Source organism: Nyctereutes procyonoides, unplaced genomic scaffold (assembly GCF_905146905.1).
Source record: "Nyctereutes procyonoides isolate TBG_1078 unplaced genomic scaffold, NYPRO_anot_genome, whole genome shotgun sequence".
In the NCBI taxonomy this organism is placed as follows: domain Eukaryota; kingdom Metazoa; phylum Chordata; class Mammalia; order Carnivora; family Canidae; genus Nyctereutes; species Nyctereutes procyonoides.
In genome coordinates this window covers 3,235,362-3,251,858 of record NW_026575044.1, presented here as the reverse complement: position 1 = coordinate 3,251,858, position 16,497 = coordinate 3,235,362, and the positions used below count along the sequence as shown (strand labels likewise).

At 34.0% G+C, this 16,497-nt stretch overlaps 1 protein-coding gene across 8 annotated transcripts in view; it reads left to right on the top strand.

Moving 5' to 3' along the window:
- DCAF6 (DDB1 and CUL4 associated factor 6) overlaps positions 1–16,497 on the top strand; it is a 131,379-nt gene that overhangs the window by 72,583 nt on the left and 42,299 nt on the right. For 3 of the 8 annotated variants that reach the window (XM_055323974.1, XM_055323975.1, XM_055323973.1), the window contains exons 11-12: positions 578–748; positions 7,096–7,155. The exons of 2 other annotated variants lie outside the window; for them this stretch is intronic. In XM_055323974.1, coding sequence (XP_055179949.1) covers positions 578–748; positions 7,096–7,155 — 231 coding nt within the window. The remainder of the gene's footprint in view (positions 1–577; positions 749–7,095; positions 7,156–16,497) is intronic. 3 more of the 8 variants (XM_055323978.1, XM_055323977.1, XM_055323976.1) reach the window with 2 other exon arrangements.

Genomic DNA, 16,497 nt, shown 5'->3' with positions numbered 1-16,497 from the left:
TATTAAGGATTATGTAAATATTTTTAGTTTAAAAATGAGTAAATGATAATTCCAACATAAAAAATATTTTAGCTGAAAAATATGTAACTGACTTTTTAAAGAGCTCTTCACTAATAAATTCCAAGAATTGTTTACAAATGCATAACTTTTTCATAATTTTAATTGAATTTTAATTATTTGATTGAAGCTAGTAATTTTGTGTATAGATTAGATAACTGATATTTTTCAATTTTCTTTAGTATCACTTTGTTTAAAAAGATGAAATTAGTGAAGAAAGGAATATTCATTTTAAAAGATTTTGCTTATGGAAGACTTTATTTTCAACCTATTTAGTTACTTAAAAATTCTTAGAGAACTATATGTGTGTAATTCATTTCTAGTTAAATAGAAGAAGCAATTGAATATGTTAGTGTGTGTTATCTCCTAACTTAATGATCATTTTTTAATAAGTGCTTTGTTTAGTATTCTTCCATGAGACATGTATTTTACTTATCCTTCTCTCTTTAATACATAATCAGATTCTTACTATTTCTATTTTGTTACTATCTCTTCACTTTTCTTTTTCCATCTGTGTCAGAATTTTTAAGGGGGCCTGAGATAGCTTTGCTCCGCAAGCGCCTACAACAACTGAGGCTTAAGAGGGCTGAACAGCAGAGGCAGCAAGAGCTAGCTGCGTGCACCCAGCAACAGCCTTCCACTTCTGGTCAGTCTTCTCATGAGGGCTCTTCCCAGGACCCTCGGGCTTCAGGTTATTACTGTCCAGTGTCCTCAAGCAGCTGGTAGAGTTGGTGTTTTAACACTGCTACTGTGTAACAAGATGCTTCCCTTTTCCCCTTGACAAAGAGCTGATGGCACTTGCAGCTTCTCCCTCCCTTTCTTGCATATGGTGGTGTTCATCATTCCATGGCTAGAGGCAGCAGTATTTGCCAGAGAGATGAATATAAAATAACCCATTATTTTATTTGTAATGTTTCTGGGAGGGGGAAGATGTTTATTACTTCTATGGCTAATGAACTACTTTCTAATAATCTAGTGAATTCAGAGCCTGTTTTGATAGTTTTACTGAAATTTCTTATATGCCAAAATGATATCTATGCTCATGGCCCCTAGTTCTTCCTCCTCTTCTTTTGAAAGTTAACCAGGATTCCTATGAAGTAGTAATACTAGATTTTAGAATTATAGTGTTGTTTGGCCATACCAGCATGCTGACTCAATTATCCTCTTCTGTAATTATTTGAAAATTTTCAATATTTGCTTGCTTGTTCCTTGTATACATATCTGATATATACGGCAGCAGAAATAACCCCACAGTCTCATGTTGCTGTTCTTATGCTTTTAAACTCTGATAAGACAGTGATAATCTGTGCCACTCTTTTTCTTTGAGTATTTTAATGGTCTGGTTATTTTTATGGCCAGCAAGCTCATGATGCTCAACATTTGTTGACAGAATTAATGAAAGATTTAGCATAAAATAATTTGTCAATTTAATTCTTTCAAGATGAGTAATAGGTTCTATATATCCTATTCTATAGGAACTACATGGTAAATGCTACAAATCTTTAGGAACTAGAGTGTGTCTGGGTTTTGATAGTAATAAGATTATGATACTTTGATGTACTACTTTGTTTTTCCACCCTTAGGAATGATAAGCTGGGGTATTTGTCAGTTACTTTGAGAACTCTGATTTAATTTGTTTGTATATTGGTAGAACTGAACAACCTCCACTTTATAAATATTTGTTCTACTATGTACTGGTAACAAAAGCACATTATATAATATCATGGTGAAATAAAATAGATTTAAATAACTGTAATATAGGTGTGAGGTTTGGAATAAATTCTGGACGATTTTTAATTCAATGTAATATTAGTAGAGGGAATATTGGCCAAGCAGAGATGTCTCCCTGACCATTTATTTTCCTATACTTAAAACTACCTGGAGAATTTGATTAAATTGCAGTCATGACATTTAAAAGTAAGACATTTTGTTATGATTTTGTGCTATCTATAAACCTCTAGCTTATGTGTTTCAAAAGTAAAAAATATGCAGCATAAAAACCAATAAGAAGGAAGTTAAAATGCTCCTATATATACACATATTTTTATAATACTGAAATTCAGCAGGTAAGAAACTAAATATTAAAGTGAGTTTGAGTATAAAATATAATACTGTCTACATTAGCCAGAAAGAAATGAAATATATATTGTAGACATTAGAAGAATATTTTGAGACTTAGCCTTTCACATCCAGTCTACCAATTTGAATTGAAGCAAGTTCTTTTTTTTACAGAAAACTTCAGAGTGGTTATGTGGTCTCTGTAAAATAAAATGCTATTGTACCAACTCTGAGTATCCTTCCCATTAAAAAAGTCTCTAGTTTGATAATCAATGTATTTGTGGTAATCTTTAAAAAGCTAAAGTTCAGTAGATACCTTGCCTGGTTTTGAGGTTGAGGAACATGTTACCTGTACTTTGTTTTTAAACAATACATTGGGCCCCTGAGGCTATCTACATGGCCAATATTAGAGACCTTTAGCGCTAACCATCCATGTATGCTGCTCCCTTCACCTACAAGATGAAGTACTTCCTCTCTGTCATATGCTTTTAGCATAGCATTCATAGAAGACCCTAATAAGTTTAATCTGTGACATACCCTGGGTTCATTTGATCATGCTACTTTTATTCTGTCCACACATGTGACAGGAAAGCTATTCAGTAATTAAATAAGAAAAAGTTAAATAATGCATAGTTTGTTACAAAGGACAATCAATAAAATCTATATATTTTATTCATTTAGTAAATGTGGGATAAGAGGAAAAATGAATAAGCTTAAAGCAAAATTTATATCTTCAAGGACACACAAATTATAAAAATACAGAATAAGAATTAAATTTACGAAATTTAGCAGGGAGATAGGTTTTATTTGAGTAACAAAACATGTTCTTAATGATTAAATATAATATTGTCTGTGTATTATGGACATTAATTGATCCACCATAGCTAACTTTTAAAATTTTCATTTCTCAAAGTCAGAATATATTATTTTAAAATATTTTTACTTTTTTTTTTTTTTTTTTTTAGCTAAAAACAAAAGTGCATTTTTCCCCTAGGCTTTTAGGAAGTACATCATAACTTCTAGGCTTTCAGTGATTTTTTTTTTTAATTATAAAGGGATGAATTTGCCTTCATCATATTATTGCTTAGGTACTAGATTGGTTGAGTTCTTGTCCTGTTCCTATGACTAGATGAGCTTGAACAGGTCAGTTGGCTGCTTTATGTCTCAGTTTCCCAATTATTGATTGATTTAGATAGTATTAGCCTACCGTAATTTATAGAGATAGCATAAGGGTGGGGTAGAAAATACTGGATAAAATTTTTATGCTCCTAAGTAGAGAAATACACATAATGTACTATCTTAATTATAATATCTTTCACTTAGTACCTCAAAATTACCTCATATCACAGCTGTATACAGTTGATGGCATTCAGGGTTTTGAATGAGCATGAAGATGAGTGCCATAAACAGCTATGACAGAGGCAGTCAGCATATTGCTGATTTTAAACCCAACTCTTTTTTTCCATTTCAGGTCCCCTGAAGTCATGGGTTGCTGGCTCCTGCTCAGAGTGACAACACCCTGTGGAGTCTGCTCTACTGGCTCGACCACCACAGAGCCCCACTGGAGCATGGAGCCAGCCTAGAGAGGGTCAGGTAGGAACTGTTTTTTCACTTTATGGCACGGTTTTGCTGATTGGAAAAAAAAATAATTTTTATACCCAAAAAGGGTATAAAAACATTGGTGATTATTTTTGAAAAAGGGCTTTTCAAAACTGAGCCATATTGGAAAAAATCAGCACTTACCCGATCCTGTGCAAGCAGGCTCTATACAACATCCAATTCCCCACTGTCCGTGACAATAGGCACATGTAGCACTTCTCAAATGGATGCATTTGATCCTGTTTTTCGTGCTTATAGCATAAGTAGTTAGTAAATAAGATACAATGTTGATGTAGTTCTTTAGTCTTTAGCTACCTTGAATGACCAACTCCTCAGTGCTTCAGACATGAGAATTGCTCTATATTTTTCAGAACAGCTTCCTGTCATTATTTATCATTCAATATCATGTTTCTGAAAAACAGGCAAGTAATAATAACATTAATTGACCCTTTCCTATGCTAAGTAGTTTACGTGGATCATCTCATTAAATCTTCACAAGAACAGAATGTGGTAGATACTGTGATTATCCATATTTTACAGATGGAGAAACTGAGACATAGAGATGTTAAATGGCTTGTCCAGGTTACAGTATTACTGAGTGGAAAGGTCAGAATTGAACCCAGAAGTTCAATTGGCTTGGCTGACAAGTACTTGTTATTTGCCTTTAAAACTATAATTCCTTATTTTGTCTACAATTGAAAAAATTCTGATGAGAAAATTTAAAAAATTCTAAAGAATTTTTTCAAGACCAAAACTTTTTTTTTTAAATATACAGAAATTGGCCATGAGACACCTTGAGCTCAGCACTGCATGAATTTTTGCCTAAAGTTTATCTCTACCTTAAAAATAATATTAATAATTTTAAACACTTCCAATAAGCAGACCAATCATAATGCATTTTGTAATAAATTATCATTAGACCGTATGGTCTGATTTTTATTTGTTATGGTGCTTTCTGGAATATATTTCACAGGGAATTGGAGTAGAGCATGCAGATACCTAAAGCAGTCAGCATTGAACTACTTTTATTGTGTTAATATTTGGAAATATTTCTGTAAGTTAGAAGTTATGGGTATTGTGTTTATGAATAACTTGTGGTATAAAAATGTGTTATTTCAGATGTTTATGAGACAGGAAAATAATCCTTTCAAAAAAAGTTGCATGGTACCCAAGATTAAAAATAGGACAGAAGCAATAATCAAGAAGGATTTTTTCTTAAAGATTGGTTTTTCAAGATGGAAGGAACAACAAATAATTCCCCAGATACATACAATAATGTGACAGACTGTAAAATCAGTAAGGAAACCCTTTTTGTTTAATACTATTTTAACATAAACTTTGTTAATATTTTGAATCATTAAAGAGATTGAAAATACATAATTTTGAGGCAGTGACAGCATTCTTGATCCTTCATTAATGTGTTTTTTAGAGACATATTCTTTCCTAAACTTCACCTAAAAAATTAAATAAGATGCATTTTATTTCATAAGATTTGTACATTACATAGTACTTATGGAAAAATTAAATCTTGGAAAAAAGATTATCTGGAGAGTTGATAGTTTTTTTTAATTGATAGTTTTCTTAGTTATAAATGAGAACACAATGAAATGTATAACAGATACAAAGACAAAAAAATTTCATAAGATACTTTTTAGGAGGATTTTCCAATATTTATTTCACTAGGACTCAAAATTTTTGTTATGTATTTCTAGACTTTAGGGAATGTAATTTTTGTTTTCTCTAAAAACCAACTTACCTGTTCTTGAAAACAATACAGGAATGTTGTATCTAACTCTAAAATGGATAAATGAGAAGTCTTACAAAGGAAAGGAAAGCATGGATAGATTCAGGAACTTATTGAAATACTAGCATTCATTCTTTCTTTTTTGTGTTGTACAGATTTGTTGAACTGAATGTTTAATGAAGAGGTGATAAGTAAGGATAAGTCAAAGCTATTATTCAGATGATCATGCTTTATCAAAATCTAGTCATACAAAAGTCTTTGAGCAAACAGGTTGTATCAGAAGGTAGATGATTTTAAGTTGATAGAAGTTGGTCCCAGGAGCAGGATTCAGACTTTTAAATGTAGAAATTGAAGCAATCAAGTGATATAAAATTGCTGAGAACGCAGGATGTATCGGAAAACTTTTCTTAGCTATTATTTTTTTTTCTTAGCTATTAAGTTGAGGACATTATCAATGCAAAATATTTTAACTACTTTTAGGACAATAAAGCCAGTAGAAACTGGTGATTATCCAAAAGTGCAAAGTTTTTGTTTTATTAACATTTAAGAACTGGAGCACAGGATACTAGAAACTAGGAATTATTCTGATGTTTAGGAGAGAGCTGTGTTTATTATCCACATATAGCTCTACTGGGACACTGGAACTCAAGCCAGGACTTGGTAGCCACCTCCTCCTATTCTCCAGTGTCTTGCTTAGGTTACTAGGTTCCTAGGATGTCCAGGAAGAAAGGAGATGCTTAGATCTCAAAATGTCACAGAGCTATTTGTTGTCAGAACCAGATTTAGAATCAAAATTCACGGATTCTAGACTAGTGCTCTTTCCATTTTATCATTCTCCCTTTCTTTATATCAGTGTTTTCCAAACAATGGAACCCATTTATAGAACAGATTCTTACACAGAAGCTCAATGTATCAAAAGGATACAAAATTAAATGTTCTATTTGAAGCCAGGGTGGAAAGCATGAAGCCCAGACCATTAAGCATACTCCTTTCCTCTGTTCTTCTTTTCCCACCAAGCCCCTAAAGAAGCCTAATTCTTCAACAGAGTACAGTTTTAATATGTAGAACATATCTGAGAGTTTAAAAAATTACCTATATTTCTGTAATGGCAATTACTTCATTGAATTTTTCTCTTATAAACCATTTTCTTTGTCTGACATCTTCACTTGAGCTCCTATTTTCAGCCCAAGGTACATCAACCAACATCTAGCAAAGTGTAGCAAGCATCTCCATTTCATGCTTTGAATCCTCCAGTCCAGAAGGAAAGCCATCTTTAAGGAGCTGGCAAGGGGTTTGAGAAGGGGAAGGAGTCTTCTGTTTAGTGAAGGAGATAACTCCAGTTCTGTTTTATCTACCATGTACCTTGTGACTGTGCTAAATTTGAATTTGATAAAAGGTATATGCATGGAAGTAGAAGAATATTTTCTTAACTCATTCTCAACGTTGCTAAATGCTTGCGTGGAATAACTGATCTGAAGCACATGGCCCCGCTTACTCACTGCTTGGGAAATATACTGCAGTACTTACTTCTATTCCCTACCCTTATACATTTGTTTCTTAAGCTTAGAGTTGATCATGACATTGCTGTGCAGTTTTCTGCTGCTTACTTTTAAGTTGAAATCTCATTTTTGTTTCAGATTCTCCTTCTTCTGTGGTTAACAAACAGCTCGGATCCATGTCACTTGACGAGCAACAGGGTGCGTGCAACAGGAGATGCGCTATGCCCATCCATCCATAGTTTTATTGCATTGCATAAACCAAGCTCTCTCTCACTTTTTCATAGCATTTCATTTTGATTATTGTCTAATAATCAGTATTTTATGGGGTAAATTACCCTAGGTGGTGGTGTGTAAAAAGGTCCTCCTTGGCCTGAACAAATTATTTTCTATATAAACTAAGTTAATTTCTACCTTTGGCCCCTTATGTCAACTTTAAATTCTCTTTTTATAACAGTATTTTAATAGGTATAAGCTATATCCATTTTTAAAATTCTAGGTATGATAAAATTATGTAGAACTGTGAATGTGAGGTTACCATATTACCTAGTGGCTGATTTAGAAATGGTTGTTTGAACACAGTAATATTCTCTATTACCAAATGGCTGTACTAATGGTATTTGATTTTATGTCTCACTTACCTAGTAGTCAAACTCCTGGTAGCTTTAACTAGAAGGAATACAATTATGAACTTCGAGATTAAGCTTAGGAGCCATCAATCAGAGGGGAAAATAGCTTCCATTACCACTTGTACTTTTTTGTAGGAGAGGAATGAAATCAACCTGAAAGCTGTGAGCATAGCCTTATGAGGTAGACAGGCTACTTATTTATCACACTTTATTACTAGTAGAGCAAATACAGCACAGAGATGGATCGGTAGAAGACATTCTGACAGTAAGAATGGGAAACTAAAAGAAGGATCGAAAGAGGAAGACTGTAAAAAAACGAATCAGCTTTTAGAATTAGGGCAAACAGCTTTACTATTGCCCCTCAGAATTCCTTGGCCGTGTATTGTGATGCAGAGGTTTAAAATAAAAAGGTTGATGTTATTAAGAATAACTAAATAATATTCACTTTTCTCTATTTAGAGACAGGTGATCATTTAATAGACTTTATAAATATTTTTTTTAAAATTGTAGAAAAATAACTTAGCCCTAAGGCCATAAGTTTTAGTTGGCTGAAAGTTTACACATGTAGTATTACTCATTTGCCAGTAGTATTTGGGAAATTAAATATTGCTGAAGTAGTGTGAAATAGATCTAATTTTAGCTATCTTCATAGAGACATATTCAGAAACTAATTTTAAAATAAATTACTTCTGATCTTAAATTATTCCCTTTAGACCTGAGTTGACAAGTGTTGCTACAGGTTTTTCTGTTCTTGAGGATGAATGAATGAATGATGAGTGAGTTGGTAAATGGATTTGAGAACTAAGAAATAAAGCATGTTTTTTATATATATACATTTATTGTAGCGATATTAACAGTGAAGAATAATTCCCTTACGGTAAAGTATAATTATATCATCATATTATAATATATTGTACTATTGTTTGAAACTGCCCTCTAATCAAATAATCTTTTTTTTGTAAGGATATATGAATGTAAGTAGTATATCACTACCAGAGAGTTTGTAGCCAGATTCATATTCTATTCATGACATAATTCCATAGTAATTTCCATAGATTACATTGAATATTTTATTCAGTTTAAGTTGGTACCTAATTAACTTAAGATATGGGGTATGGAGGAAAAGACAAATAAAGGATAACTGTCAGATTTTTGGCATCAAGGCCTGGGTGAATGATCATGTCGCTTAACTAGGGTAGACTAGTTTGGAGGCAAAATCACAAGGTTCTTTGTCTTTTAGTCATAGAAGTGTTATATAAAGGGGCAAATATTGAGTAGGCTTGGCAGAAGCTGTATCAGAATAGACCATCATCAATGAACTGTGTAATAAGTCCTCTGAGCAGGTTTTTCTACTAAAGGTGAATAGTATATCCAAATGAATTAAATCCTGAGGTTGTTAGTTTGTTTTTTTTTTTTTTTTTTTACATGCCTTTTTGTTCAACAGGATTACATCTTATGAAGTACTAAGGACTTCTGCATCCTGGGCTTGTATTACCTAAAAATAACTTCTATAAAAATTAAGAGAAACTGCCCACCGCTGTCTTTCTCACCTGGACTAATGGAATCACCTCTTACCTGTAATCCTTGTACCCACTCAGGCGATAGGTGTTGTTCCCTCACCTCCAGCAATAACCAGAGTGAACTTTTAAAAACATAAATCTAATCATGTCCTTCATCTACCTAAAACTGTTTTTTTTTTTTTTTTTTTTACCTAAAACTTTTAAAATTGTGTCCCTTTGCCCTTCAAAACAACCTAAATCCATGCCTTGGTTTACAGAGCTCTATATAGCCTGGACCTCTGTCTCTCCAGCCTTATCTCAGGCTACCCCTCCCTCACTCAGCTCTTAACAAACAACCTGCTCTTGTCCTTCTGAGACTCCATTCTTCTTTGCCTCTCAAAACCCTTATTTATGCTGTTCCCTCTACCAAAGTCCTTTTGCCGGCTGCAGCTTTTATTCATCAAATCTGTTAGAAATTTCTTTCTCAAAAATAATATGACATTTTAATTTGAAGTAATTCTGCCCTCTTTTTCTCTTTGTGACCTAGTATTTTCCTTCATTGCATTTGTCAGAATTTGTGATCATAGATTTAGGGGTTTGTTTGATTCCTATATTCTCTAAATATTGCTTTCATTCACTATTACACTTAATACCTAATACCATATCTGTTATGCATTAATAAGTATCTGTTAAATGAGAGAGTAAATGAATTTAAGCAGTGGGATGCCATAGGCATTATTTCAGTGTGGGAGAAGCAGAACCATATTTATGTATTGGAAAGGTTTTTTGGCAGGATTATAGATGGTTGATTGGAAGGGGATAAAATTGAAAACTGTGAGACCATGTGAGGGGCTGTGCAGTAGTCCAGGTGAGAGATGCTAGGGGTCCAACCTAAGGTAGTTAGTGGTGGGAAATGAGAAGAGTGGACATATTTTGTTTAAATATTTAAGAGACAGAATTGATGGCACATTGAAACTGAGTAGTTAAAAATGAATAAGGGAACCATATACAGGTATCTTGATGGTAATAGTGATGCCATCAGCCAAGATCGGGATTTCAGGAGAAACAAGCTGGTTATAGGGGAGAAGGGATCCATCAGATTTTTTTAATATGTTGAACTTGAAGTACCTTGAGATATTCAAATGGAAAAATGTTATAGACAGTTGGATGGGTATATGTTTCTGGGGGTCACTGGAGAGGCCTGAGGTGGAGATAAAAATTAGGAATCATCAGTTTATAGATAGTAGTTGAAACCAGGGGAGTGGATAAAAGTGGGGAAAGAGTGTTTTGTTTATCTTGCATTTTTGACAAAAGCACATTTGATAAAAATATATTTAGTCTAAGCCTTCAGACTCATAAATGCAAATTGCCTACTTGCCTCAGTAGTTAATTTCTTTTTATCAAAGTACTTTTTAAAGAAACAGAGTGTCAAGGAAATAAGTGTACAACATGCACATTGTTTTTATCCTGTTGTAAAATACTTTCTTATATTATGCAAATATGGACTTTGCGCACATTGACAGCCTTTTTGTGCTAATTGAGTAAGCACAATGATATCTTTTTGTTAATGCATTAAACAATGCATTTTGTTTAATCTAAGCAGTGTTTTAATGAGTAGTTCTGGTGTTTCTTTTTATTTAGATCTCTAATTATGTTACACTTACTGTATTATAAGGGAAATAATGTGGCCTCATGCTGATTTATTTCATGCCTATTTATTATTTATTTATTGTGCCTATTTATATTATGAAAACAAGCACTTTTTTTTCCTGTTAAAAATACTTGGGTCAGCGATATTCCCCTGTTAAAACAACAAAAGAGACCTGTGATCTTAGCTTTTAATTTTTGACAGGGTATAAGAAAATAATTTTACCTGAATTTTATTTAAATTTTGGCCGTAACTAAAGTGAGTTGCTTTATATTCATTACAGTGATAATCATTAAATGGAAGCTAATAATGTTTTTACATTTGAAACTTAGGCAATTGTGTATATATTAGACACTCTAATTTGTGGCTTTAGAAATATAAATGTTAACTCTCTGTTGTGAGTATTGTACAAAAGCAGGCTTCTTTTGATGTTGATAAAATGTTAGAGAGTGAGACTTGTGGGTTACAGCTCTTCGACTAACTGCACTAGGGTAGATGGAAAATGGGAAAGTTGATTTTTTTATATTACTTTGTTGCTTAAGATGGAGCAACTAGACTCCTTTCCCCAACTACCAAGTCTAGATTCTTCTCAGAAGTTAAATCCTATTTCATTTTTATTGCATATGCTCACTTGTCCTACTTTCATGCTAATAACCAAATCGGTTTCTGTATAAATATCCAGTTAAATTGTTTTCTAACTCAGAATTGTGTATGGTAAAAAAATAACAGAAATTTATTGAGTTTTTAGTGTGTGGCTGGCATTGTATTAAGAATTTGACATGCATTACCTCATTTGTTCCAATATAATGGGTAGTAATAACCTTATTTTACTGATGAAGAAAACAAGACTCTAAGAAATAATAAGGACAAAGCAAATAAGTTCTGTCATTAGTTCTGTCATTAGTTGTCATTAGTTCAATTCTTATTTAATTATCTGTTTTTACCTGTGGCAAGTACTGGGCTCAGTTTTAGGATGCATGAATGAATAAAGCTAATGTTCCCTGTGCTTGGAACATAGTGTTTATTAATATCAGCAGTGTTAATAGTAACAGACTTGATTAACCATAATAATATTATGCAGAGACCCTTATATTGCAGTCTTTGTGCCCATCATTACTTTGAAATATTTTTATATGTTCATTTACTTAATCCACGCCACAACCTTATACAGGAGGTACTGTTATTCTCCTTTTCCAGATGAGGAAACCAAGGCAAAGAGAGGTTAAGAAACTTTCCTGAGGTCACATACTGTAAGTGTGTTAAGCATTATACATGTGGTTCAAACCCAAACCGGGTCTGCCATCTGTGATCATAACTGCTATGTTTTGCCTTATCTAACAATAAAGATAGGTGGTGAAAAAATGTAAAAGTGTGATGAGTGTCATAAAAGAGGAAGTAACAAGGTTCATTGGGGAAACATGTTAGTAAGTCTTCATCTCTTCTGGTTGAGGGCCAAGTGAGGAATTCATGAGGATGAGGCATTTAAGCTGAGGTCCGAAAGATGAGTATGAGTAAATTAGATGAAGGAGCGAGTACAGGGAAGCATGAATAGCATGTGGAAAGGCTCTGAGATAATCACATTAGCGTGGTCGCAAGAATCTCAGTGTGGCTGGAGTGTGTGTGTAGGTTCAAGAGATGGGTGGAGCCCAGATTGAGAAGGACCTTTGGGAGAGTTTAAGGTTATAGATTTTAGTTTAAGAAAAGTAGGAAGCCAAGGAAGTATTTAAAGTAGAGTATGGCCTGATCTGCTTTGTTCTGAATAGATAATGGTGAATTGACTAGAGACCAAATCACTTAGGAAGTTCTCTTGGTAATAAAGATTTTGACCTGATGATAGAAGTATGGCAAGAGAATGCAAAGATTCAAGAAATATCAAGGATATAGAATAAACAGTATTTGGTAATAGTCGAATGAGGCAAGGGATTGAGGAGGAGTCCAGAGTATAAACTGCAGTAACAATTCCAGAATTTCTGTATGGGAGTGGTTTAACAATGGCAAGCTGGTTGGAGAGCGCAGGGTCAGACAATGTGTCTTCACATATTTGTGGCTGTTTGGGGTGTTACCGATAGAGATGAACAGATGCCATTTCTACCTGCTGCAGGGGTGACTCTCAAGTTTTGATTGAGCACAGTTAAGTGGGTGGATACTTTATTAAATATATATCCTGAAAAAGGAGTAAAGTATGAGAGGAGATGCATACAAGGACATGGGCATTACAGGCTTGGTTTTGAATATGTTGATTTTAAGTTATCTGTGTGAGACACTGATGTGAGAAAAGTCTGTTAGGAGTTGATTGGATGGATATGAAGCTTAGAAAAGATGTCAGGGTTCCTGACTGGCTCAGTGAGTAGAGTTGCTATACTTGATTTCAGGGTCAGGAGTTCAAGCCCCATGCTGGGCCTGGAGCTTACTTTAAAAAACAACAACAAAAACGGATGCCTGGGTGGCTCAGCGGTTCTGCATCTACCCTCACCCGGGTGTGTGATCCTGGAGTCCAGGATCGAGTCCCACATCAGGCTCCCTGCATTGGAGCCTGCTTCTCCCTTTGCCTTGGTCTCTGCCTCTCTCTGTGTCTGTCATGAATAAATGGATGAAATCTTTAAATATATATATATATATATATATATATATATATAATTTGTGTGAGGAGAGAAAGAAAAGAGAGAAAAGGAAAGGAAAAAGAAATCCCCCCCCTTTTTTTTTAAAAAAAAAAGAAAGATGTCAGAACTAGAGAAATAAATTGGAAATTGTCTGTATATAGATGGTATTTGAAGCCATAAAAGTAGGTGAAATTGACAGGATGAATATAAAAAAGCGAGAGGAGGAAGTATAATGTTTAAAATATCTCAAAATCAGAAAAATCCCCAAATTAAAGATTTTGCTAGAGGAGAGCTGGTAAAGGAGATAAAGGAGCAACCACAGAGGTCAGGGGTAGAGTAGACCAGCACAGTGTCATGAGATTAAGAGAAGAGAAATTCTCAAATACAGGAGAGCTGTGTATGTGAGTGCTGCTGATAGGGCAAGTAGTTTCCAAAATTCTCCACTAAATTAATGTGGAGGAGATTGATATTAAATTAGCGAGAGCCGTTTCACAGGCTGATAGAGACAGAGGCCACAGTAGAGCAGCAGGTGAAGAAATGGGAGATGAGAAATAAAAGCATTTCAAACAATAAGCAAGGAGGACAATCGCTGGAGTGAAAGTGGTTAAAGAGTGTGTTCTCTGAAGCTGTCTACCTTGTTCATTTTCATCTGGAAGCACATTTTTTAACATATTAATTTGTTTAGTGTATTACAGATTTAATTTTTTATAAATATTTTATTATTTATTTTAGAGAACGGGTGAGATAGGGATAACACTAGCAGGGTGAGGGTCAGAGGGAGAAGCAGACTCCCTACAGAGCAGGGAATCCCATGTTGGGCTTGATCCCAGGACTCTGGGACCATGATATGAGCGGGAGGCAGATGTGTAACCTAATGAGCCACCCAGGCACCCCCCAGATTTAATTAAAAAAAAAAAGATTATGCCTGGGGAAACAGTTATGAAAAGAGATACTGGATGAGGATTTTGGTAGGGCTTATGTCCCATGTGGGGTGGGCATCTTTACCTGTTTTCTTCCTGTCTGTTCTCCCTAAAGACTAAATGGGAAATAAGAATAGGGACTTTTATACACAGAGAGCTATAGGACTCACAGGTCTCCAGGAGGCTAAAGAGAGCGTAGGTTGTGTTAAGTGAGGTGATAGCTACGTTTCAACCCATAAATTCTAAACATCACTGGAAATATGATACCAGGCACAGTCTGACTCTATATGTATCCCAAACCCGTGCTTAAGTTCAATTTACATGTCTGTGTTATGAGATGAAACTTGGATTAAAGTTAGTATAATTGACACAATGGTTGAGTTTTGATTTTCAGGGAGAAAATTTGACTAGAATATTCTTTCCAAAAGATTTTATAGGAGGAATTTCCTAAGAAATATCAGTATTAAAGTGAAGTTGTACTTTGGTTTTGGCTTTCATAAACATAATTTATAAAGTCAGATTGCACTAGTGAGAACACTAATTTTTAGAATTAAACCCAGTATCTGTATGGTAGATGATTTCTGTGAAGAATCTACTCCTAAAAATAGTTTCTCCCCTTTGAATCAGAGTAGCCTCTTTATACAACTGTTTGGAAAACTGGGTATCCAGTAATCTGAGGTCTGCAGAAACGGTACAGATTCCTGACCTATAAAAGTGAAAGTTATTTCATTGTTCTAAAAACTATATTTGAGAAATTTGCCTTTCCTTCTATGTAAGCCAAGTAAGTTGGGGAACAAAATTTGGGGAGATAGTTGAACCTTATCTTTGATGTATCTACATTTTTTCAGAGAATTTAGAGAATTCAGAATTCAGAAAAACAAAGTTTCCTTTTAGATTTGTTTAACATTTGACATAATGGAATGAGAAGTGTCACATTCCTTGCATAATAGAAAATACTTTCAGTAAAGAAATAGTTTCTGTGTTATCCACAGGTTACCTAAGCTACTATGAATGATTAATGTATGATTGTATAGTTATGATAGTGTCCCAGCGACAGAAAAATGTTGGGCAGAGCGATTCTAAACAAATTATTGTGGCCATATCCTCATTAATTATCTTCCTTTTGATTATTCTTTAAAATTACATATAGGATAGGTCACCAGGGATACCCTAGCTAAAAATCCAAGAAACTTCCATAGCAATATTTAGATGATATGCAAACTTAGTTACCAGGATAGTGTATTTTGTACTATTGTTAGCACGCTTATTTTTTGTATGTCTTTGAGCATGTTTTTTTAGAACCATAAAGGATTATAATTTCATAATGTCAGTGCACAGATTAAATGGCTTAAGTATATGTACATTACCAAAAAGTGTATTTGTGGTTCATGTGTTAAAGGCTCAAAAGGTATCTAATTATATTCCAGACAATTCTGAAGTTTTTTCCTGAGTCCATACACTAACCTGAAAGGCTCTTATACCATATCTGGACAGGGTTTTTAAAATTTGGTTTCCAGAGTCTCATGTAATTGACTATTCACTTGTAACCTCGAAAATGAGGTCTTTTACAGGATGTCGTCTTGATTTTTATGTGATTATTGTTGTGATTATTGATTTCTTGATTATTATTGTGCTTCTGAAACATGTGTCTTTAAATAGGTGGTAGTTTGCCTTGTTACCAGCTACTATCATCAGTTGTTTTAATAATTATTCTTACTAAGCAATATAAAATGGCCATCATTAAACTTCAGCGGTGTTCAACAACTTAAAAGGATATTCCCCACTACCCTGCCTTTGTGCTAAGAGCACCATAATTTAATTAATTTTATTCTCCTATAATGTTTTTAGAGGAAGGAGAAATAGTTCACTCTCTAAGTACCCTGCAAGAAGATACAGTGTAGTTTTCCAGTAGTCTGGGGCCAAAGTGACAATTTGGGCTATCCAAACATTTATCAGTTATATTAATATTGCTGCTATGAATTAGACAAATAGCACTACCAACAATTGATATTTCTTAACTGAAATATTTATTTAAGCAATGTTATTTTCTACTTTTTATTCATTTCCAAGACAGCATAGCAAGTAGGAACTTCACATGGAAGGAAGCCTAGGTGACTAGAATAAAAAATCTAGCTCAGAATCACCACTTTCATCATCTGTAAAGTGCACATGGGGATACATGCTGCAAAGGTTTAAACAAGAGTATTTGAATTTCCTGGGACATAGTAATGCATAATGATTTATTTT